The 24,625-nt window shown below is 64.5% G+C and overlaps 1 protein-coding gene across 3 annotated transcripts; it reads left to right on the top strand.

The window, feature by feature from the left end:
• The first annotated feature begins 720 nt into the window (after window positions 1-720).
• TRIM29 (tripartite motif containing 29) lies at window positions 721-24,535 on the top strand. Of its 3 annotated transcripts, none has more exons than XM_036260148.1 (10): window positions 721-1,577; window positions 8,388-8,483; window positions 9,430-9,663; window positions 10,730-10,928; window positions 13,459-13,560; window positions 16,276-16,368; window positions 17,782-17,877; window positions 19,061-19,159; window positions 20,800-20,876; window positions 23,352-24,535. In XM_036260148.1, the coding sequence occupies exons 1-10, from the start codon at window positions 759-761 to the stop codon at window positions 23,412-23,414; spliced, it is 1,878 nt and encodes a 625-aa protein (XP_036116041.1). In that variant the 5' UTR covers window positions 721-758; the 3' UTR covers window positions 23,415-24,535. The 3 variants fall into 3 exon arrangements, with proteins under 3 accessions (XP_036116041.1, XP_036116040.1, XP_036116042.1); XM_036260147.1 differs by having other exon boundaries at window positions 19,058-19,159; XM_036260149.1 differs by lacking the exon at window positions 19,061-19,159.
• The last annotated feature ends 90 nt before the right edge of the window (window positions 24,536-24,625 follow it).

The following is a 24,625-nucleotide window of genomic DNA, read 5'->3' as shown; positions in this document are numbered from 1 at the left end:
CATTGGGGGGCAGGCAGGAGGCGGCCAATCGATGTTCTCTCTCGTCGATGTTTCTGTCTCTCTCTCCCTCTCTCTCTAAAATCAATAAAGAAAGAAAAAAGAAAACAAGAACTTTAAAAAGGGATCATCAAACAGGTTGCTGTATTGCTAATGGATGGAGGACAGTGCCTGGAAGTTGGCCAGGTGGGTGAGATAATTAGTAGCCACTTCATTCTGAACCCTAAAGTCCCTGGAACCCGTCATTCCCCTTCAGATGAGAAGCAACCCCACTGTCCCAGGGCAGGGAATTTCTCCTCTGAAACCCAGACCCGCAAATTACAAGGCGATTTGGCTTGTGTGACCCAGTTCACAGTCCTGATCCCTGGGCCTCCTCTGACACCTCAGCTTTTGCCCCGAGGGCCCCTCAGCTCGGCAACGCCTGCCCACCTGTGAGGACAGAGGCTCCCCACTTTCCGGATGAGAAAAGAGGTGCATTGAAAGGGAGCAGCCCAACTGGTTGCTGAGCTGTAGAAAATAAGTTAACTGGGGGAGAAAAAAAAACACAGTTCTTTTAAAAATCAGGTTGGGTGTGCAGGGTGTGGCCCCCGCAATTAGCCGCGGTGCTGGGAAGGCGGCGCTGTGTCAGGTTCCCTGGGCCTCCGCCCCCTCCTCCCCCGCTGCCTGCAGGTGTGTCTCGGGCTCCGCGCTGCGCGCCCCATTCCGGCTCAGACACCCACCGGAGAGGTCAGCACCCGCACCCCCTGAGCCCAGTGTCTGCCATGGAAGCCGCCGAAGCCGCCCGCAGCGACGGGGCCAGCCCAGAAGCCAGGGAGGCGCGCAGCCTGCCCGGCCCCACGGGCAGCCTGGAGAATGGGGCCAAGGCCGAGGGTAAAGAAGCCAAGACCGCCAACGGGCATGGCGGGGAGGGGGCCGAGGGCAAGGGCCTGGGCAGCGCCCTGAAGCCCGGGGAGGGGAAGAGCTCCCTGTTCCTGGGGGGGGACTGGCGGCGCCCCATCATCCAGTTCGTGGAGTCCACGGATGACAAGGGCTCGCACTACTTCAGCATGGACTCCGGGGAGGGCAAGCGGTCCCCCTACGCTGGGCTGCAGCTGGGGGCCGCCAAGAAGCAGCCGGTCACCTTTGCGGAGAAGGGGGAGCTGCGCAAGTCCATCTTCTCGGAGCCCCGCAAGCCCCCCGCGCCCGGCGGCGTGGAGCCCAGCGAGGTGCGGAGGAACAGCTACCCGCGGGCGGACCCGGGCGCCCTCCCGGGCGTCCTCCCGCGCGCCAAGCGGGGCTCGGAGGAGGTGCTGTGCGACTCCTGCATCGGCAACAAGCAGAAGGCCGTCAAGTCCTGCCTGGTGTGCCAGGCGTCCTTCTGCGAGCTGCACCTGAAGCCGCACCTGGAGGGCGCCGCCTTCCGCGACCACCCGCTGCTGGAGCCCATCGGCGACTTCGAGGCGCGCAAGTGTCCGCTGCACGGCAAGACCATGGAGCTGTTCTGCCGCACCGACCAGACCTGCATCTGCTACCTGTGCATGTTCCAGGAGCACAAGAACCACAGCACCGTGACGGTGGAGGAGGCCAAGGCGGAGAAGGAGGTACCTCCCGGCCTGCGCGCCCCCAGCTCCTCCGCCGGCCTGCGCCCCCCCCCCCCCACTCCTCCGTCGGCCTGCGTCTCCCCCGTCCCTGGCCCGGGACCTCCAGGCGGGGGGTCAGAGGCAGCTCCCCAGTCCTCCGAGGCCTCAGGAGACGGGGGCTTTTCCTGGATGAGCGGACAAGGCTCAGAAAAGATTGGGGTTTGGCCAAGATCGTAGGATACATTCAAGTCCGATGGGAGAATCAGACTCGATCCTGGGCTCGGTCTGCTGGGTGGGGGGCGGGGGGTTCTTTTTCTTTTAATTTAAGGGACAGGCCCCTGGGGAATGGGTCATGGGCGAGGAAGAAGGAAGCGTGGCCCTTAAATGTCCTTTAGTTTGGCTCAGAGTCTGCATTTGCAGAACAGTGGCTTCTGGGGGTCCTCCCTGGACCCCAGCCAGTCTGTGGGCTCCCCTCGGCCCTTCACCCTCTTAGCGGTCCGTGCGCTTGGTGTGGGGCTGCGTGGGGAGGGGCCTGGGCCGGCGGGCGGAGTGTTAGTGAGTGTCGGCATGGGAGTGTGGGTGCGTGTATACATGTGTGCGCATTTTTACACGCATGCGAGTGTTTATGTGCCTGTGTGCATGTCTGCGTGTGTCTGTGAACGCGACGTGTACGTGCGTGTGCGCAAATTCCGCGTATGTGGCTACGCCTGTACTTCCGGGGGGCGGAGGCGGGTGGAGGCCGTGGGTGAGGTGACCCCGGGAAGGGGTCTGGTGTAAAGGCCTTGGCAGCGACCCTGACCCACGCGTGCCCCCAGCAGCGTGGCTTCCCTCAGCCCTCAGGACGCCCTCCGGCGACCTCGGGACAGCTGGCTGATGACCCCCCCTGAGCCCTTGTCTGCACCCCGACAAGGAGGGACGCGCTGGAGGCGGGAAATACTCCAGGGCGCTTCTCAGAGCCCCATTTGGCCCAGGAGACGGTGTTCCCCGTGCCCCACTTTCCCCCAGCCTGCTTCACGTTTCATCCGGGGAGAGGGGTGGACAGGGGCCAGGGAACCCCCAGGAGCTCCCTCGGGAGCCCCACGCAGAGCAGGGGCGCCATCCGCGTCCCGGCACCAGGACATTGCAGATTCGGCCGGGGTGTCGGTACCGGCTGCGCTCTGGCTTTTCACTCTGACCAGCTGAGGACAACTCCTTCCTCTCTCTCCTGTTTCCCCTTTGGGGCACCGAGGGTTCCGACTAGAGGTTTTCAGGGTGCCCTCAGGGAGCCCTAGGAGTCTTGAGAGTCTCCAAGTCCTCGAGGTGAGGAGGGGGAATTGGGGCCAAGCAGCAGGGGTCCAGGTCCCCGCAAGCAGCACACTCTTACTTATCTGTGTGAATGGAGGGCTGGGCCCCAGACTTCACCTGGAAGAACGGTGTCCCCACGTAAGACCAGCCCAGGTGCCCCTGGAGGACTGAGGGGTCCCAGCAGCTCTCCCTGGGGGCACCGGGAGCTGGCGGTTCACACTCTGGACCCGGCTCCGGCAGCAGCAGGCAGAGGGTGCGGCGGGTTCAGGGTCCTCAGCACAGGGGCCGAGGCAGAGCTCACACAGACACGTCCGGGCGGCAGCTGCGGGCACAGCCAGATGCCAGGCTGGAGGGCGCGTGAGCGTCTCCGCTGCCTCCTCTCCGCCTCGCAGCTGGAGCACAGGCCAGAGGGAGGAGGGCCTGTCCCAGCCTGTAGAGTCGGAGGAAGAACCTCCCTCGGTTCCCTGGCCGGATCTGAGAGCGACTTAGGAGGAAAGTCTTGGGGGGGTAGGATTCAGGAGGTGGGGGCTTTCCGGGGGCTTCCGGGGCAGAGCGTGTCATCCTCTGGCATAACTTTAACGGGGCAGCTTCATGCAACGCGTGTGCCAGCCGCAGAGGCGTGGGCAGGGAGGAGAGGCGGCCACCAGCCAGACACGGACGAAAAGCGCAGCGTCTGGGCCCGGCTCTGCTGGAGCACCAGGTGCCGAGAGGACTTGGGGGTCAGTGGATCAAAAGGGACAGGCCCTCACCCTGGCATATTTCGGAGGCAGTCCCTTCAGCCCAAACACCAGCCCACGCAGCTCTTTACAAGTTCTGCCCAGAACCTGTCGTGCGGGCTGGTGGGTGGACCCCAGGGAGGTCCGCTCAGACACATCTTGGTTTGCTACGTGGGCTGTGGGTGTCCGTCTGCTGGGCCTCTGAGCTGAGCAGTGTTGGGCAGGGTCCCCTGTGTGGCCACAGGACAGTCCTTCTGGGGGGCCTGCAGCCAGACTCTTTCAATCCCAACCTAAATTCACAAGGGGTCCCAAAGACCCCACCCTCTCTGCCTCTGGACATCCCCCGGCTCAAGCCTGGTGACATGATGGTCACCTGTCCTGGGTCTCGTGCCCTTCCCTCTGTCCACCCCCGGTCCTCCTGCTGCCTGACTCACAATGGATTCCTCCTGGCAGGTGGCTGCCTGGTTCTGTGCCTGCCAGGGGCCTCTCCCTGTTTGGGTCCAGGCTGGGCTCTGGGTGGCTCTTGGCAGCCGTGTGGGAGAGGACTAGCCTGGGCATCGCTCTGCCGGCGTGACTCCCCGACCTCAGTGCGGAGCAGCCTCTCCCCGCCAGTCCCTGGCTCAGTGTGTTTCTCCCGCCGTGCCCCGTGGCTGTGCTGTCACCCCTTTGCCCAGTTCCTGCCAAGCAGCTGGGCACGGGCAGTCCTGGCCCTTCGGCCTTGGAGGCTGTGTGGTGGGGGCCTGGGCCCTCTTCGGAGAGATGACGGTGACTGGGGTTCAGGACGAGAAGCAGGCGAAGGCCCGGGCACAGTGGGGGGCTGGGATCGCTTTCCCAGGGGTCTTGGGGTGCTCTGGCTCAGGATGAGTGGGAAGAGGAGGCGGTGACCTCCGGCGCTGAGTGGGAAATGAGAGAGGTTAGAGGCAGGAGGCGGGGGAGGAGTGTAACAGGCGAAGGGGCAGGCGACACAGGTGTGTGCGGGGCCCTGGCCTTGGTGTTTACACGATCGCTCCTGACAGCAGTCCTGCCTGGTGGGGACACTGCCCTGGTGGGGACACTGCCCTGACCTTATAGATGGTGATGGGCTCCCGGATGCCAGGAGACACCCGTGGCTGAGGCTCCGGCTGGTCCCTCGCCGCCCCCTTACACCCTGTTCCCATAGGGCCGCGGCTCTCCTTGGGGTCACTGGGTCCACTGGCTTCTAGAAGCCGACCTCTGGCCTGAGTTGCTGGACGAACTGTTGAGACTCAGTTCCCTGGGCTTCGCCCGGGAGGATCTGAGCAGGAGAGCGGAGCTGGGGTCTTGACGTCTGCACGAGGGCTCTAACACGTCGTCCGTTTTACCAGGAGAAAACCATGGCCCGGGGAAGTGGGGTGACTTCCTCTAGAGACAGCCTGGGTTTGGCCTTCCCGTCTGGACCCTTCCCTGCCCTAACGCCCCTGGGGGCAGAGGACGGGCGTCCCCAACGAGGCAGGCTGGCCCCGGGCCTGTGGAGAGCTGCGTGGAGATGGGGAGCTCCATCTAGCAGTTCAGATTCTTATCCGGATAATCACCATTTGTCTGAGAGGACAAATTGGCAATTAACTGGCTCATTTGGAAACGTTACAGCCAGTGGCCCATGCGGTTCACTCGGCCACAGAAAGAGTCTGGTCTCCCACCTCCCTTCCCGGAGGGCAGGGCAAGGACACCGGTCCCGGTGCGTTTCAGGGGTGTCTGCCCCCGAAGGCCCCGTCCAGGCTGAGGTCCCACCGACTGCTCCCCAGGAAACCTCTGCTCCCCAAGGCTGGGTGGCCCACACAGGGCCCTCCCCAGGCATCCGTCCGAGACGCAACCAGACAGGTGTGAGCAGGGAACAAAGCAGACACTGAGGGACGGGCCTGGGCAGGGTGAGAGGGAGAGATGGGGCGTAGGAGGCAGTCAGCGGGGGGGCACACGGGGAGCTGTGGGAGGCCCACAGACACCAGGGACTTCAACCACCTTCCCAAGGGAGGAGGAGACAGGAAGCCTTAAGGGGCGATGAGGAGGGTGTGGGGGGAGGCAGCAGAGTGCTGAGCAGAGGTAAACAGATGCCGGACACGCCTGCAGAGGTCCCCCTGCACCCCATCCTGGAAGCAGGCCAGAAAGGACTTTCTAGCAGCAGTTTCCAGTCTAAGGTCCCTTCCAAAGTCCTGCCGTGTCCCGAGAATGCGGTCTTTGGAGACCTCTGTGGGAGCCAGGCCCCTCCCAGCCTAACACCTTCTCTAGGCCTCAAAGAAACAAGACCAGTCTCCACACCGACTGCTGCAGATGGTGTCTCCTCTCTGACCTCCCAGGGTCCCAGACCGGCCCCTCTCCCGCCGCCCTGGCCACTGGCAGACCCCTCAGCTGCCTCACCGCCCCCTCTCTCCCTGTCACTCAGGATGGGAGCCCCGGGCTACGTCCGTCCCTCTGTCCTCGGCCTAAACCTCACGGACTCTCCTTACCTCTCGCTCTCGCTTGGCCGGTGAACCCGGGCGTGTCTGGGTGTGACCTCACCTCACCTGCTGGCCTTGACATGTCCCCCCCAGGGCTCCTGGGAGGTCCCCGAGCCCCTCTGCTCACCCCGGACACTGGACTCCTCTGGCTGTTACCTTCTCTGGTCACATCTCCCCCACTCACAGATGAGGGGTCCACCCTGCCCCCTTGTCCTACCTCCATTCTGGTTCCCCCGTGTTCTCCAGACTTCAGTTACCCACGATGAAACCCCCTGTTTGCATCTTTAATCTAAAGTCTTGGCCCTCTGTGCTCACTGGGCACACGGCCAGGGCTGTGCTCCCCACAACACCTGAGATTTCGCCTGGTCATGGCTGCCCACTCCCCTCACCCACCTGTGCCCTGCTGGCCTGCCTGGCACCCCGCACTCCCCTCCGAGCCGGTCCATGGACGTGCGCCCCCTCCTACCTCTCCCGTGATGGATGGAGTGGCCGAGGCACAGAGAAGTCAGGTACCTCGCAGAGGCCACCTGCCTGGAGGTGGGAACCGGATGGAGCCTCTGGGTCCCCAGGCCTGTGCTCTGGGGGGTGCCCCCTGGATACCCCCCGAGGTGGGAGCGTCCGTGTCTGCACTTTCATTCCCTGCTTTCCTGTCTATCAGACTGTGTTTGGGGGATGACTCTCCACTCCGGGGCCGGGTTGGGACGTGTCAGCTCTCCCCTCCCCCTTCGCCAGGGCAGGAGTTCTCTGGGGACGGAAAGGTGCCCGGGACAGACCCATCTCCGACCTCCGGGTCCCGTCCTCACAGAAACCCGGGGACTTCGAGGCCACTGGCCCTGCCCGTCTCTGCGTCCGGGGTGCTACGCCCTCCGAGAGCGTGGGGGCCGAGTGTCTGCGTCCACATGGGCTCACTCCCCTCACTGTGTTCCCGCCGCCGCTGCGTGTGGGCAGCTGGCTTGTCCTCAGCCTGTTTCCAGACACCAGGCCAAGTCACCCTCCTGTTCTCTTCTCTTCCTCTTGACAACGATTTTCCGCCTCTGGTGACGGCATCTCCCATGCTGTGGAGTTTCCAGCCCGTGGCTGGCAGGTGGCTTCTAAGGACCCAGGGTCTCCCAGTGAAAAGCAGGGAGTGTGGGGCTGGGAGGGGGGTCGGGGGCTCTCCGCCGCCCCAGGTCCCCTCCTCCTCGTCCTCCAGCTCCCCAGCTCTTGGGCAGCTACCCCTGCGTCAGCCCGCTTCCCAGGGGTCTGCAGCGGGCTCTCTGGGCAGCACCCGCCCTGGGCAGTGGACACTTCCAGCAGGTGTGGGGTGTGGTGAAGTCTGGGCCCAGCTGCTCAGGGCTCCTGGCCAAGGGGCCACATTCCTGGTTACCTGTGGCTTCTTCAGAGATGGCAGGAGAAGGGGTGGGCTCTGCATTCAAACCCAGAGTAGCAGGGAGACCAGTGCACCCCAAGGCTTTCTCAGATGCCCATTCTCTCCGCCTGTCGGGCGGCGACCACCCACCTGTCTTCCAAGCTGGAAGGTGCTTTGTGAGAATTAGTGGGGGGCTCAGCAGAAGCAAAGGGGTGCCTCCTGGCTGGCCCGAATTGGCTCGGCCTTAGCTTCATGACCCCCCCACCCTTTGTCTCTGCTGTAGCTGCTTTTCAGAGCTGGTCATTTTTCCGAAGGGAAGGGAAGTATGGCTATGAGAGCTCATGTCCCAGCACATTCCTGATAAACTCTTCTCAGCCCACCCCGGACCTCAACAGCCTGGTCGTCTCCTGCTCCGGGTCCCCAGAACCCCTCAGGTTTCTCTCGCCCCCGTCATTGCGTCACGCGCCTGCCTCTCCCCTGGCCTGGATCAAGTTTCCACCTTGTCCAAACAGCAGACGACATTCCCTTTTCCATAAACAGGTTTACGGCTGTGCCGGCCCGGACAGAGTCCCAGCCAGCAGCAACCGGGCTCCGGCATGTTCCAGGGCCCACGTCATGCCCTAGAAATGTGCCCTGCTGTGCGGGCCGCTCCCTGGGCAGGGCAGGGCCGGGCCGGGCCGGGCTGGGACCCCTTCCTCCCCTGAGCTCGAAAAAGGCAGGTTCACTGGCAGGAGTGGGGACCCCATACTCGGGCTCCCTCCTGCTCACAGGGAGGAGCCTGGCAGAGGGTTCGCCCTTTAGAGACATGGCCGGGATGTCCAACCCGAGAGGTCCACCTTCACAATGAGACCGTGGTTTGGATCCCTGGCAACTGGCGCGGGGCCTGGCCCGTCTGCGGTCCCGCTGAGTGTTTGTGGAATGAAGGACTGAGTGGATGAGGAGGGAGCCGGTGACATTTACTCCTGGGGGGCCCCCTCCCTGATTCTCCCACCTCCCTCCCCTGACTTCTCTCCCCCCTGGCCCTTCCCTGCAGACAGAGCTGTCATTGCAAAAGGAGCAGCTGCAGCTGAAGATCATCGAGATCGAGGATGAGGCTGAGAAATGGCAGAAGGAGAAGGACCGTATCAAGGTGAGCAGCTCGAGCCGCGGCGCCCGCGCCCTCCGGGGGACCCTGTGCCAGGTCCCGGCCCCATGGGTCTCCCACCCTTGTTTGTCCTGGGGTCCCCCATTGCTTCGGCATCTTACCAATCCCCTTCCAGGTCAGGGCCAGGCCTCCTGGTGGGATCTTGTCCATCACGTAGCAGGGATTTTACTTGGTGCTGGGAAGTAACATGTCTGGAACAACCCAGCTGCCCACGCCCCACGGCCCGCTCTGCCCACTGGACCCCCCAGCCGCGGGGTGCCGGCTTTCCTCTTTGACCGGGGCCCGTGTGGCCATGGTTTGGGTAACCGCACAGCACGATCGGAAATGATCGCCGGTGACCCTGCCCGCATAAGCGTCCATCAGTTCGCGTTCTGAGTGACGCCCGGTCCTGGCTGGGGTTGTGCCCAGCACACCCGGACTGTGGGGCCACTTCTGGGCCCGCGGAGTTGCCAGGGCGGAGGGGTGGTCGGGAGGAGCCCCAGACGGATAAGCCGGGTCATCTCTGTCGAAAATGGCGTTTCTCAATGACGCCTTTTTCTTTATTTTATTCTACTTTTATCCTCACCCGAGGACATTTTTGCATTTATCTTCAGATAGAGGGAGGGAGAGAGGAAGAGAGAGAAACATCGATGTGAAAGGGACACATCGAGTGGCTGCCACCCACACGACCCCAAGCGGGACCGGGGACAAACCCAACCGCGGTGCGTGCCCTTAGCGGAACCGAACCCGGGCCTCTCCGGTCCACGGGCTGATGCTCTAACCTCTGGGCCAAACCGGCCAGGGCTCAGTGATGCCCCGAGTGAGGTTCCGGACAGGACCTCCGGTGGGAAAACCCTGATGTCTTGGGAGCCGGAGCGCCCGCGGGGAGTCATGCAAACGCCCCAGGGGGGTCTCCAGGCTCACCCCCTCCGTCCTGTCCCCTCGGACCTAGAGTTTCACCACCAACGAGAAGGCGGTGCTGGAGCAGAGCTTCCGGGACCTGGTGCGAGACCTGGAGAAGCAGAAGGAGGAGGTGAGGGCGGCGCTGGAGCAGCGGGAGCGGGACGCCGTGGACCAGGTGAAGGTGATCGTGGACGCGCTGGACCAGAGGGCCAAGGTGCTGCAGGACGACAAGCAGACCCGGGAGCAGCTGCACAGCATCAGCGACTCGGTGCTGTTTCTGCAGGTGACCTGTCCCCACCCCCTCGTCCTCTCCCGCCTCCTCGGACACGGCCCCATCCGTCCGCGCTCCGCCGTCCCTCCGCGGAGTGTTCCGTCCAGGGCAGAGACGCACGCAGGCAGCGCCTTGTCCCAGCTCCAGCCGGCAGGCGCCGAGGGCTGGACGCCGTGGGCAGGCGCCGAGGGCTGGACACAGTGGGCAGGCCCCGGGGTGGGGGACGCAGGGGGCAGGCCCCGGGGTGGGGGACGCAGTGGGCAGGCCCCGGGGTGGGGGACGCAGTGGGCAGGCGCCGGGGTGGGGGTCGCAGTGGGCAGGCCCCGGGGTGGGGGACGCAGTGGGCAGGCCCCGGGGTGGGGGACGCCTGCTTTGGCCGCGGGGTGGTGGCCCATCACGTTGCATGTTTGTGTCCTTGACCTGGTCTGTCTGTTGGTTCATCCGTCCTGTCTCCTAGAGATTCTGGGGACCCCTGCACGCCTGGCACTCGTGTGAGGTGGTAGGAGGCGTGGGGACGTGTCAGGTGTGGTTCTGTCCCCGGGGACAGAGCACAACACACTCGCGCGTAATTACCCGAGAAAATGGGATTTGGGGCTACGTGCCTGTGGGAGCCCTGGAAGGGGGGCCGGCGGAGGGATCCGAGACAGTTCGGTGGAGGCGGTGTTTGGACCGGCCCTTGATGGCCTGGGACCAGACAGACCCGAGGGCTCCCTGTGAGGCGCAGGAAGGAGAGGGTAAAAGGGCAGCAGGGAGATCGAGGGGGGCCGTGCCGGATTGATGCCGTCAGGGCTGCCCCCAGACATCGAGACGGGCGGGGTGCAGGGGCCGGAGGTGGGGACCGCGGAGCCCGTGTCGCGCCGAGTGGGTTTCAGCCAAACCTTTCATTTCACGGAAGAAGGAGCCGGTGCCCCGTGGAGAGAAATGGGGGGGGGGGGTTCCCAGCGGAGCTGGATCAGGACCAGCAGCACGTCCGGCCCCCAGTGCTGAGTCTTCCGCTGGGCGGTGACCGCCCCTGAAGCGAGGGTCCCCGAAACTTCTAAACCCCAGGAGATTCACGGGTGCTCCCCTCTCTTGGCAGGAGTTTGGCGCCCTGATGAGCAGCTACTCCCTGCCGCCGCCGCTGCCCACCTACCACGTGCTGCTGGAGGGCGAGGGGCTCGGGCAGTCGCTGGGCAACTTCAAGGACGACCTGCTAAACGTGTGCATGCGGCACGTGGAGAAGATGTGCCGGGCCGACCTGAGCCGCAGCTTCATCGAGCGGAGCCACGCGGAGAACGGTGGGTCCCGTGGGCCTGAGGCGCGCGTTCTCCTCCAGGTCCATCCTGGCCGGTGCCCGCGGGCCTCCAGCAGGGGATGGTGCCCAGGCCCCCGCGGCGCCCAGGGGTTGCTACCAGGACTCAGAGACTGCAGCCCCTCGTTGACCTTGCTGCCAAAGTCAGGCCGCATCGCAAGGGGCCGCCAGGGCAGAGAGTCTGAGCACCTGCTGCCAGATGTCTCTTCTCTGGGGTCATCCACCAAACTCAGGGTTGGCCTCACTCTGATCTGCGTCTGCGTGGGTGCCGACGCTGGCCAGGGCCAGACTGCAAACTGGAGGCTTTGCAACTCCAGTTCCTGTGACCTGGGACTGCCCTGTGCCCCGAGGGAGAACTGCCCCTGTGCCCCGAGGGAGGACGCACCTCTGTGCCCGGAGGGAGGACACACCTGTCGCCCTGACCATGTTGAGGAGCTGAGCTCAGAGGCTGGCTTTGGCCCGGTGGGCCAGGCTGGGGACGGTGGACACAGCATGTCTTGGTGACTCACCAGCTCTCCTGATGTCAGCTTCTCTCTGAGTCACGCTCCACCCCACAGAGGCTAAGTGAATAATCTCACAGAAAGTCTGAGAAACCGCCCTGCTCAGTCCTTTCCACCAGTCCCAGCCCCGTCCCTTTGGGGCCTGAGGCCTGGACACTCCACCCAGAGCTCCTCCCGGCACTAGGCCCCACACGGGCCTTGAGGACACAGCCTGGTGAATGAGCTCTGGCCCCAAACCCAGGGGACCCTGTCTTTGGTCTCCGGATGAAGTGCGCGCCTCTTTGGAGAGGGGAAGGAAGCACCAGGGTCCACACCACACAGGGTCCCTGTGAACGGGGGGCACGGATAAGCCATTGCAGCAACACCAGCACTTGGCTCTGACTGGTACCTGTGTCCTGAAATCCTCCTTCGAACAATGGCAATGGTATCAATGGTGACAGCTGACAGATGGGGGCCCCCTGTAGCCGGCTGTGTGGGAGCCCCCCGCGCAGTGTCTTATGTTCTCTGTGGGTTGTATTGCGTCTCGCAGACCCAAAGGCTGAGGAGCAGCTTTCAAAGGGTACTTGGCTCATGGGGGCAGCAGCTGGGTTCACACCCTGCTCCTCCGTCTCCTGTCTTCTCCTGGGAGACGCTGCTGCTGCCGGTGATGCGCAGGGTTTGGGGAGCGTGATGAGCACTGTCCCTGGGGTACAACCTGGTGGGGCGGCCTCTCCGCTGAGATCCGGCCAGACCTACGAGGGTGGCCCTGACCCGGTCCAGGTGGCCTGTGAGTCGCAGACGCCCTGCCTGCCGTCCACCCACAGTGCCATTTCTAGGTCACGGCTGTGTGGCCCTGGGCCTGTGCAGGTGTGTGGGGAGGTGGTTCCGGGAGCAGGACGGGTGCTTCTCTGTCAGCAGCACCTGAGCCTGGGGCCTGGGCCACGCTGGTCTTTGTTGACAATGATGGGAATGTGTTTGGCCGTAGGAGGCCTTGGCGTGACCATCCTCTTCCCTCTGAGACGGCCCAGCTGCCAGACCAGGGCCTCATTTACTGTCCAAGGCCTGGGGGCGAAGGGACAGGGTGGGACAGGGAAGGAGGGGCTGGGCCTCTGCCTGGGAGGACAGTCTGTCTGTCCCACCGCCTGTGCATGCCGGAAGCTGCTGGCACCCGTGGTGGGGTGAGGAGGGAGGGTCTGAGCAGCTCCTTCCTCCTTCTGCCCAGGATGGAGGTAGCAGGGGGGCAGTGGAGACAGGGAAGAAAGGAACAGGGTGGAGGGCGGCTGGGGAAGCCAAGCACTGAGCCATACCTCTGTTTGGGTTTTGGGGTCAGATGGGGGGTAGGGAGGAGCCAGTGCTCGTTTTGAGAAACGTAGCTCCTTTCGGCAGAGCTGTGCTCAGTCCTGGGACATAATGTCGTCCCTGAGCCGCTGGGACGTCGTCCCGTCCCCTGAGCCTGTGGGACGTCATCCCGTCCCCTGAGCCTGTGGGACGTCATCTCGTCCCCTGAGCCTGTGGGACGTCATCTCTTCCCCTGAGCCGCTGGGATGTCGTCCCGTCCCCTGAGCCGCTGGGACGTCGTCCCGTCTCCTGAGCCACCTGCCAGAGGCTGGGACAGGGTTCGGAAGTGGGGCTGGGCTCAGACCCCAGCTCTGTCCTCGTTGGCCAGGTCCCATTGGGCAGTGACTCTGCTCCCCGCCTGAGCCTCGGTTTCCTTGTCCGCCAAGTGGGGATGGACCTTGGCCGTAGTCCAGGGCTGGGGTGGGCACCGCGCAGGAAGTGGGCCTCAGCAGCCCCTTGTACACTGTGAAGTGCTGTGCACACTCAGCAGGTCCGCCCGAGGGCAGGTGTGCGGCTCACTGCAGCCTCGGGGAGCTGAGAGCTGAGGGGAAGCTGGCAGGGGGTCACTTTCTCTCGAGCAGGAGCCCCTTGCCTCTCCCCAGGACAGAGGTGACGGTGCTGACCCGGCCACGCCCAGGGCTGCCCCCAGTAGCCAGCTCCCCCCACCGCCCCCTGCTGACCCAGCCTTGTCCTTCCCAGGGGGTGACCATCGCTACATGAACAGCTACACCAACAGTTACGGGAGCGAGTGGACTTCTCCAGACACGGTGAAGAGATACTCCATGTACCTCACGCCCAAGGGTAAGGGCCCCCCCTCTGGGGGGACTCAGCCAGGCTTCCGCCGGGTGAGCAGTGCCCTCAGTTTGCTGGGTCGGCGCTGGCATGTGCCTGCCGTCCCGACGTGACCGTTAGAACCCCCCCTCGGTCTCAGACGCACCCAGTTTGGTGCCATGTTCTCGGGTTCCTGCCCCCTGGGGCCTCCGTGCCTTGTGACACCGGGGTGCGTGCCCACCCGGCCCTCACCGCCCACCCACACCCACCCTTCTCTTTCCTGCGCCCTGACGGCCAGTCTCACCCCCTCCGCTGGGCCAGACCAGGAGGGGCGCGGCCCCCGCTGAGGTTCGCGGAGTCTTGTGGGAAGGCTCCTGCAGAACCACCTGCTCCTCGGGGCAGCGAGGCTCAGAGCTGGGCTCCGTCTCCTCACCCCCTCCCTGTGTGGGGACCCTGCTCCAGGCCCCGGAAAGTCCCAGACTGCAGGGGTGACGGCCTAGAGGGCGGGCAGAGCCCAGTGTCTGCCTGTCTCTGCCCTGTGGCAGCCTGTCGCCTTCTTGGGCACCAACAGCAGCATGAAAATGCCTGTGACTTAAGGTGGGCTGCCAGCCTCACAGACGGGTGTGCAGGCCTGGGAGGGGGGAGTCTGGAGAAGGTCCTGAGCCCTGATGCGCACACACCACACACACACACATTCATACCCTCACACATGCACACACACTCACACATCACACAAGCGCACACACATACCACACACACTCACCTCCCCCCCCACTCACCCCCACACACACCACACACACATTCATACCCTCACACATGCACACACACACTCTCACATACACTCACACCCACACCCACACCATACGCACCACACACACCACACAAACACACTCAAACACATTACACACACGCACACACACCACACACACACGCACACACTCACCCCACACACATCACATGCACACACATTCACACCCACACCCACACCACACACATCACACACACCACACACATGGACACGCACACATACACCACACACACATCACATGCACACACATTCACACCCACACACACACCACACACATCACACACACCACACACACGGACACGCACACACACACCACACACATGGACACGCACACATACCACACACATGGACATGCACACACACCCCACACACATGCACACACACCACACACACACCACACACATGGACACGCACACACACACCACACACGGATGTGCACACACACACAGTGGTTGGGGCCAGGGCCCTGGGAGTCCTGAGCTCAGTGGGAGGAGCCCCTGCTGCCCGACTTCATTTGAAGACAATGTGGGGTTCTGGTGGAGGCCTGGCCAGGCAGGAGGCACCGGAGGCCCCCACCCCCACCCCCACATCCTGCGGTGGGACAGCCAGTCCTGCCCCCAGCTCCCCGGGGTGCTGCCCTTCAGACTCAGTTCTGTGCGACCTACTGGAAGCGGCTGCCCCGGCATCCCCCGCCCTCGCTCTTCCAACTCTCCAGTCCTCTGAGGACCAGACTCTGGGGTGGCCTCCAACCCCCAAATTGTCCCTGCTTCGCTGCCCCATTGGGTAGAAGCCCGAGGAGAGCGGAGGCTCCACTGCAGGCGTGAGAAGGGCACGGGGGGAAGAACACGGACACCCCGAGATGTCGCCCCGAGAGCCTGGGGTGGCACTGCCCCCTGTGTCCCTGTCTGGAGACAGGGGCTTGGCCTCAGATGCCAGGAGAGATCCTCGCTGGGCCTCGGAGTCAACCTGTGACGTGCAGGTGGAGGAACAGGTTCCCCAGGGCCCTGCCCCTGCGCCCGGACAGGAGGGAGGAGGCGGTTGCTCCCAGACTCCAGGGGGGTCGAGAGCAGGCCAAGGAGTCAGCGAGAGCCGCAGACAAGGCGCCTGGGGGCACCAGCGGAGTCGGGGCTGCGGTCAGCGAGGCTCCCAGGAGGGCTGGTCTCCCGCAGAGAAGGGGGTGTGCCCAGGACGGGCCTCTGTGGCGGCAGCTCTGGGAGGGAAGTGAGGTGCAGGGGTGCGGAGGAGCGCCCCTGAGTGCTGGGCCGTCGGGCTGGCCGTGGAGGGAGCTGTTCTGCCGGAGGCAGGAGCTGAGAGAAGAACCCTAATCACATGTGGGGGTGTTTTCTGGTCTATAAAGTGGGGGTGCGTACCCCACTCTGCCATCCTTTGAAGATGGGTGTCGGACCAGATTTGGGGCAGTGCTGGCGGTGAGCACCTGTGGGCAGCACAAGGCCCCCACTCCTGGGGAGAAGCACCCGGTCGTGTCTACCGCGCCCGCCTACCAGGCCCCCCGGTGCCAAGGGCCCAATGCCTCTGGGTGCCATGGTCCCCCTTCCGCACAGGCACCCCATTTCCCAGCCTTAGGGGTTTCAGTCACATGGGGACTGGCTCAGTAGGGAGTTCCGGCTCATTTAACCTCGGGTGACCCTCAAAGTCCCCAAGTAGGGTGACCATCTGACCCTCGGACCTGTCTGCCCAGGACTGTCCCGGGTTACACCCCTTCACTCCCCAAAGCACCCTGACTTGGGTGGTGACTTAAGTGATCACTGTATTCTAGAGCCACATGGGCTGCCGTGGTGGTGGAATCGGGGTCCTGGGAAGGCCCTGGGAGCCCCCAGGAGGCAAGGAGTCCTGCCTCCCTGCCCTTCAAGTCGAGGCCACAGGCGTCTGAGCCAGACCCCCTTCCGCAGAGACAGCCCCACCTCCTTTCTCCCCAGGGGGGGCCAGGACGTCGTACCAGCCAGTGTCCCCCAACCGCCTCTCCAAGGACGTGAGCCAGAAGAACTTCAGCAATCTCTATGGCACCAAAGGTAGAGGGTGGGCGGGGCCCCTGTGGGCAGGGGGGTGTGGGGGTCTGGGGCGGGGTTGCGAGCTCCGGGAGGGGGAGAGGGGTCCTCCTGCATTTAAAGGGTGTGTGACGCGGTTAATCGGGTGCAGGAAAGGCGGGGGGCACCTCAGCCGCACTGGAAACCTCGCGTCCAGGTGGGGTGTCCTGGAGGGTGAGGCGGGGGAGACTCCCTCAGTGAGTCTCAGGCACGAGGACCCTCACCGATCGGTGTCCTCATTGCGACGTCGTCCGGTGGTTGCGACCAGCTAGTGTGGTGATAGATGGAGAGTTTGTCAAGGTACCGGATGGGCCCACCCTGGGTGCCCAGGAGGTGCTCTTGCCAGGTGAGGGGTGGGATGACCCATAAGACCCAGAGGAGACTGAATGGGAACGGGACCCGGCTCCCCGGGGCCCGCCGTGTGCAGAACCCCTCCGCCCAGTGTGCTGAGGTTACCACTGTGCAGGGACAGGTCCGTGTGCTCGAGGAGACCGGGTCTGGGAGGCGCCGTCCACCCTGAGGGCTCCTCATGCTTCCCGTCGTGTGCAGAGAGGGAGGGACGGGGCCACCCCAGGGCCCCCGGACACAGGGCCCGGGGTCTGCAGAGGTGACGAAGGCCGTGCTGGGGTGCTCTGAGGTCTGCAGGGTCAGGAGCTCCCACGCCCAGGCCTGGCGGCCTCTCTGTCCAGGATTCACACGCACGGCAGGCCGATCTCTGGGGCAGCAGCTGGGTCTGTCCTGTTTCCTGCTGCAGCCTCAGGGCCCAGAAGGGGCTCAGGACACATTTGTTGAAAGAAAGAGAGTGGACACGTGAGTGAGTGAATGACGAGACAGGCACATGGGCAGAGCCTGGGGCAGGCTCACGAGGTCACCCCACGGAGGACCCTGTGGGAGGGGCTTCCCACCGGGCAGGTGGACAGCCCGAGTCTCTGACTGCTGAGCCCAGAGGGCAGCCCCAGCCCCGTGCAGCCAGCTGTCCAGGACGGGGCTCCCCGGCCTGCCGGAGGGGGCCAGAGAAGAGTGCATGGTCCATGGGCCCCGAAGCCCCCACTCGACCACACTGTCTGCACACACTCTGTGCAAGAAGCCTGGGCGGGGTGTCAGCGATGGAGACGGGGGAGGGGGAGCCAGGAGACAGAGGTGAGGGCAGCCCCCAGAGAGAGCTGTGGTCGTGCATCATGGGCTTTGGACTTTCATCTGATAACGGGGGCAGGGCAGGGACGCGCCAGCCTGTACGTTCAGGACCAGGTTGAGGGCTAGAAGCGTTGGCAGGAGGCTAACTGGGCCCAGCACTGTCCTGGCTCAGGACACAGTGAAGGAGAGAGTCCCAGCAACAGCCCGGTCCTGCCTCTGGCCCCGCCCGACGGCTTTGCTGAGATGCCTCCCCTTGCCTGGCAGGTAACTACACGTCGCGAGTCTGGGAGTACTCCTCCACCATGCAGAGCCCCGACGACCTGCCCGTGGTCCAGGGCAGCTCCTCCTTCTCCCTGAAAGGTGAGCTCAGCACCCCTGGCCCTCCCGGCCGCCCCCCAAGCCCTGCACTGGTCCCCCCCCCCACTCTCCGGATCCTCGCTGTCCAGGGACAGAGCCTGGACTGAAAGCCAGAGGGTCCCCAGGGACACCTGTGATACCGGCTCCCGGTCAGGGGTGGGGACACCCACACCCTCACCGCCCCCCAGACATCCCGGGGTGCTTCCATCAGGTTGAACCCCGAGTCTTCCTGCTACAGAAAGCTAGAGTTGACTCCCAGCCCTGGTCAACTCTAGAACCCTGTGGGCACAGGGCACCCACCAACACTTCAGAGAGCCAGAGACCAGCCGAGCTCCGCTGGAAAGGTGGCCGAGGGGTCTGAGGCCCCCGAGCCCGAGTCTGCCCCCAGAGCGCTCGGCACGGGGGAGCCGCTAGGGCCTCCTGTCCTCGGGTGGGGTCGTTTTTCGGGGAGGGCTTGAGCCACACCCCAGCTCACCGCTGGGGCCAGCAGTCTCGTGTCTTTGGAGGTACCCAAGAACAGGGCGGTCAGTTGACGGGTCAGTAACCTGGCCCGTCGTCGGGCGCCCAGGGTGTCTGGCCTGGCAGGACGGATAGCGGTTGGGACGGCTGGGGAGGGGAAGGCAGACCCCAAGCCATGGCCCCTGAGGGTGGCTCCATCGTCCAGCTGCGATCCCAGCCTGCGTCCAGGGCGGCGCCTGGGAATGACCAGCAAGGTGAAGGAGAAGAGGGAATAAGACTCGAGGGTCCCAGCCTGCAGCACTGCTGGGAAACGGGGTTCCTCTCGGCCAGTCTGGCTTCTACCAGGTCCCTCCCCGCTCGGGGGCCAAGCCCAGGGCGAAGGCCGCCCAGTAGGAGTGGTTTGCAGCCTACCGGCTCCTGTAGGCCTCCCCTGGAAGGAGCTGAGGCCTCAGGAAGCCCGGGACGTCCACCGTCATGCAGATCCCCCACCAGATCCCCTGGGAAGGCCCTGGAGGGGGCTGGGTGGGCTGAATGTGTGCGAGGAGAACCCCACCTGTGAGGACCCCAGCACCTGCTCCAGCAGCTCTGGGGGAGGCAGAGAACATGCTCGGGGTGCTGGGCTAGGGCTCAGCCAGCTGTGGGTGGCAGCACCCCAGGGGGAGAGGGGCTCCCTTCGACCCCTCCTGAGACACCGCCAAGCTGCTAATGCCCCTCTCTCTCCCAGCAGGCCCTGGGAGGCTCCCCTATCAGTCCGCCACCTTGGGGCAGCCCACCACAGAGTTTCCCAAACCACTGGACAGCAATGGGCTGTTTAAAAATCATGCTGGTACCTGTTCATTCCTCGCCCCCCTTCACTTCCTCTCCCACACGGGGGCAGGCGGGGCGGCCTGTGGGGCTCTCTGCCACTTCCAGGGTGTCCTGGCGCCTCCTCCCCAGAGCCCTCGGGAAGAGGGGTGACTGCCCGCGGTCGTCTCTGGCTCCCCTGCCCTTTACTTCCACCTGCTGCTAAGGCCCCCTGGACGCTCCTCACACCCCCTCCTACCTCTCCGACGGCTGGTGCGGGACTTTCTTCCTGGGAGACCCGGATCCCCCAGCCCCCCACGCAGCATCAGTAGAACCCCTTTTCCAAGGTCGTCCCATCCCCAGATGCAGGGAGAGACCTGGGTTCTCTGCTTTGTCTCTGCCCCTTGCCAAGTGCCAGCCAGGGAGGGGCAGCCAGTGGGCGTCCGGGCCGAGCCGCAGGGGTTTCTGGGTCTGACCAGCTTATTGCCCCTGAGAGCGGACCAGGACTCCAGGCCCCAGCCAGAGACAGACCCAGCGACTTCTTTGTTTTAAAAATCATTCTGAGCCCTGGCCGGTTTGGCTCAGCGGTTGGAGCGTCGGCCTGCGGACCAGAGAGTCCCGGGTTCGGTCCCCGCTGGGGGCTTATACCAAAAAATAAAAACTGTTTTGATCCCCTGGATCCCATACTGTTATTTTTTTAATCCTCACCTGAGCATATGCTTATTGATGTGTAGAGAGAAGGGAAGAGAGAGAGAGAGATCAGTTGCCTCCCACATGTGCCCTGACCAGAGATTGAACTGCAACCGAGGTCCGTGCCCTTAGCGGGAACCGAACCGGGACTCTCTGGTCCGCAGGCCGACGCTCTCACCGCTGAGCCACGCCGGCCAGGGCCCTGCTTCTTCCCTGAGCTCCTCGCATCCCGGTCCCAGCCTGCTCTTGCCTGGGCACCGCTCCGGCCCCTGCGGGTGGCTGGCCAGCTGGGCACTTGTCCTCCTGCAGACCACAGGCCCCCACGATCTCCCGGGGGAGCCCCCCACAGTGCTTCCTGCCCGGGGGCTTGCAGTCTGAACCCTGGACCACAGCCGCGGGGAGACCCTGCCTCTCCCTGGGTCCGTCCTCCTGCTCCTGCGGCAGAACTGGGCAGGAGGGACCCGAGGGTGGGCTGGGAGCCCAGCAAAACCTGGGTTCAGGTCCGGCTCCATAGCTGCAGCTCCGGTGCTGAGCTCACAGAAGTCGGGCCGGGCTCAACGAGACACATACAAAGTCCCAGCTCAGTGCTCAGCACGGGGGGCTGATGGACGGGGGTCCATGCAGCACAGAGGTCGGGGTGAGCGCCTCCCCTGGAACCCTGGCAGGTTGCTTACCAAGCAACTTTCCTGGGCTTTGGGAGGGAGGTGTGCAGGGGGCCTGGGGGAAACTCCCAGAGCAGTTTGGGCCTGATTGGATTTGGGGGTGACACCCCTGCTGCCTGGCCCACCTACTTCACCTGCTCCTGCTCCTTCTGTCTGCCTTGGGGCCACCTCTCTTCGGCCAGCCTCCCCAGGATTTCCTGTGGCCTCTTCGGGGGGCTGTACTTGGTCAAGGGCCGGATGGAGCTTGGTGGTCACTGTGGAGACGGCATCTGCTCCCGGGTGCCCGACTGCCCACCCTGCTTCCTCTGACCCGAGCCTCCTGTCTCCCCAGGCTACCCCTCCCTCATGAGGAGCCAGACGCCCAAGGTCCAGCCCCAGACTTGGAAATCCGGCAAGCAGACGTTGCTGGTGAGTGAGCGGGGACCAGGGGAGCGGCCTGGCTTTGGCATGTCCAGATGGGGTGCTCCTGGGCTCCCCAGGGACAACCGCTCGATGCCCAGGGCCTGTGGCAGGACGGTGATGTCTCTGGGCCCGGGACAGGAGGAGGAGGCGCTGTGGCCTGGGTACCTACAGACAGCAAAGGGCAGGAGGAGCCCAGGCAATAGGCAGGGGCCTGAGTCAGCGCACACTCTGAGCCTCGGTCTTCTCATCTGCAAAATGGGCAGCCTGCTTGTTCATTCGGCAAAGGGTTGCTGGGCGCCTGACTGTTGAAGGACAACGTGGTGAGACCTGCTCAGTGCAGGGGGCAGGCATCCTGGAGACGAGCCCCCTGTGCTTGGGACAGCACAGGTGGCCAGGGGGACCAGGCGGAGAGGCAGTCTGCAGTTAGGAATAGATGTGCTCCGGTTTGGGAAGCTATGGCCCGAGCTGGGCCAGTTTCTCTGTTTATGAAGTGGTGCTGAGAGGAGGTAGCTCCTCATACTCTGCCGTCCTGACATGCCTGACCCCTGTCCAAGACCTCACAGGTCAGGGACCGTCCTCCCAGGGAGGGACCGTCCTGCCGGGGAGGTCAGCCAGCGGTGGGGTGTGGTCCTGCTGAACCAGAGCTGCGGCTCCCGGCCCCGCGCCCTGTTTGCCCACGGAGGGCAGAGCCCGGGAGGCGATGGACCTGGGCCCCAAGGGGTGGCTGAGGCTGGTTTGGTGGGAGAGGAGCACCCCTTGCTGGCAGTTGGAGCTGAGTGACTGTGTGACTCAGAGCTGGGCTCGGGGCATTGCAGCAGCAGGACCGTACCCCGCGGACACCGGGAGGAAGTAGAAGCCTCTGTTCCGGGCTCGGTCTGCACACTCCTCCCCATCCCCGCCCCAGAGCCCGCGTCCGCTGGAGAAGGCTTATGGCCACCGGGAGATGCCCAGCCAAGGAGCTCGGGTGTCTGCGCTCGAACCCAGCGCTGGGAGAGGAGGGGCAGATGGCGATGTGCCAGGAGGGCTGGGGGCCGTCCGCCGGGGCTCTGGCCCCAACCCTCTCACCAACGTGCTATGTGACCTCGTGGGAGTCCCTCTCCCTCTGGGCCTCAGTTTCTCCATCTGAGGCGTGAGGCAGACGGCTGGGATGATGTCACAGCCCTCCCAGGCCGTGGCCACCGGGGCGGGAACGGGGTGGGAGAGGCAGAGGGCGAGCACCCCGCCCAGATGCCACGGGCTCTCGGTGTCTGCCCCTCCCCGCTCTGGGCTTCTGCAAGGACAGCCCTGTTCACCGACCCAGCCTCCTCGAAAGAAAGGCCACAGCCAGAGCCTGCTCGGTCCACTTTGCTTCATCGAAAGCTTTGGGTCCAGGCTGGCACCTGGGGGTCAGGGGACCTGGCCCAGACTCTGCCACTGAGTAGCTGTGGGACTTTGGGTCATTCCTTCTATGGGCTGCCATCTCTCCCTTTGTTTAATCTCTGGTTTCACTACGTCCGAGCTAAGGGCCCAGCCCTGCTGTGGACCAGATGTGGGCAGGGAGCTACCAGGACATCGAGTTTCTGGGCTGGCCAGGGACAGGGCTGGAGCCCCCTTGGTGTCTCGGGCAGTTGCTGGGTTCAGTCCCTCCCAGAGACTCTCAGGCTCAGTTGCCCGGGAAGCCAGCATTAACACCTGCTGTTCCGTCAGCCGGGCGGGCAGCTTCTCGGGCCGTGATGAAGTTTTGGGGAGAGCGGGGGTGCTGGTTTTGGGAAACGGCCACAAAATATAAGGCACGGAGCTGGCAGGACCCCGTGCCAGGTGCTGTCCTGAGAGACGCTCCCGGATTCTGAAGAGGACAGGGGGGGGGCGGGAGATGGGGCGCCCTGGTCTGTGCCGGGCTGGACGGTGCCCGCCCCCTTTGCGCCTCCCGCAGGGAGTTGTGCGCAGAGACAGCAGAAGAAGACAGAAGCCCTCGACTCGGGACGCGGTTTGGAGAAATGGATGGGGTGGCGGCTGGCCTCTGGAGCCAGACTGCTGGGCCTGGAGTCCGGCGCCTCGGCCCACCCGCTGGGGGCCAGTTGCTTAGCCCCTGTGCCTCGGGCTGCTCATCTATGAAGTGGGCACGACAGCAGTAGCCCCTTCCGTGGGGGTTAGAAAGCCCAGGAGTCCGTCTGAGGTCCCGCGGAGGAGACGGCACTGCCTGAGGGAAGGGGTTTGTCACGGCGCCGGGGGCCTTCCTGGGCCGGGAGAGAGTCTGACGAGGGCTGCGGCCAAGCTCTCCGGCCGACTGGTGGACGTGACCTCTAGTTGGGGTTTGAACCTGGAGACTGATAACACGACGGCCCGATCTGGTCGTGGGGCAGACGGAGCCTGCAGGTTAGGCCCGGCCCGTAGAGGTGCTGGGGTTCAGACCACGGCTGCTTCTGGTGGGGTTCGGGGAGCGTGGGTCTGGCCAGCAGGCTCCACCACTGTCGCCCCCCTAACCGCCCTTGTTTCCCACAGTCTCACTACCGGCCATTCTACGTGAACAAAGGCAATGGGATCGGGTCCAACGAGGCCCCATGAGCTCCGGACGGGCGGAACCAGGCATGGCCACCCCTGCCCTCCCGGCTGACCTTGCTGCTCTTGCTACTGTTCTTACTGCATTGGAGGAAGACCGGTCCTATGTCTGCTGTCCCCCGACCCCTGCCAGCCCACTGGGGGCCGTCTCAGCCTCCCCCACGCCCCCCATTAGCCACGCTCCACCCAGGCCGCTCTCCTGCTTTGAAGCTTCGAACGGTCATCGTCTTGGTTGAGCTCAGCGGCCAAGCATCACCAGGGTGGGTGGTCGATGGGCCACCCTCCCCTAACCCACTGCCCTTCTCTTTGATGGGGTCACTGGGGCTAGCAGCGGGGGCCCCCATGTACCAGCTGCCTCTTCCACCCACACGCTTGCTGGCTTCAGGCCTGTTGGCCATTTCTCTCCGAGGACCCTTGCCCCATGGTGTGGTCAGTCAGTGTCTGGCCAAGGCAGCTGCTCATTTTCCTTCCAGCAGCAGGGTCCCGTCGGGGAAACACGGGTTGTGTGTGCCCTGCGCTGGCCCTCCCTGCAGTGCCCAGCCTGGCGGAGCCACAGCCCGTGGCCAGCAGGAGGGAGGCCTCACCGTGTCGGCATCTCCCTCCCAGCCCGGTCGCACCACGTCCACGCTGGGTCCCTGAGGACGGGCTCCCGGCTGGCAGGTCTTAGCCAAACGCCTCTCTCCCACCTGCCGACATCAGCAGTTCCCTTGGCCTGACACCAGGGGAGGTGGCCAGGGCCCAGCTGCCCCGAGCGAAACATCATTTACCTGCAGATTTCACGAGCTGAAGATTCTGAATTCTCCTGCGGTGGATGGAGGCTGGGCTGGTGACCGCCGGTGCCGCCCGCCTGCCGCCCACCACAGGCCTCCGCCCTCTGCCCTCCGCACCCTCCACACTGCGTGTTGCCACAGGGCAGGGGCCAAAGCAGGAGCAGCAAGGGGGGTGGTTCTCCCTCTCAGCCCCTCTGGCCTGTGGGGCCTGGCGGGCAGGGGTGGGGCAAAGGGAGGGAGACACTCAGCTCAGCCCCCCCAACCCTCGATCACCTGCTTGTGCCGAACAAGTGCCTCCTCGGGGTCCCAGAGGGACCAGCTGCAGCTCTTCTGAATACACTTTCCACTCCGACAGTGTGGCCGTCTCTCTTTCCGCCGAAAGACGTGGCTCCTTGGGGCCTCCCTTCCAGCCCTGCCCCCATCAGGGTCCCTGGGGTGCCGAGGGGA

Source organism: Molossus molossus, unplaced genomic scaffold, assembly GCF_014108415.1.
Source record: "Molossus molossus isolate mMolMol1 unplaced genomic scaffold, mMolMol1.p scaffold_m16_p_13, whole genome shotgun sequence".
NCBI classification, from domain to species: domain Eukaryota; kingdom Metazoa; phylum Chordata; class Mammalia; order Chiroptera; family Molossidae; genus Molossus; species Molossus molossus.
Note: the sequence above shows the minus strand (reverse complement) of the source record. Positions and strands in the feature narration are given on the sequence as shown.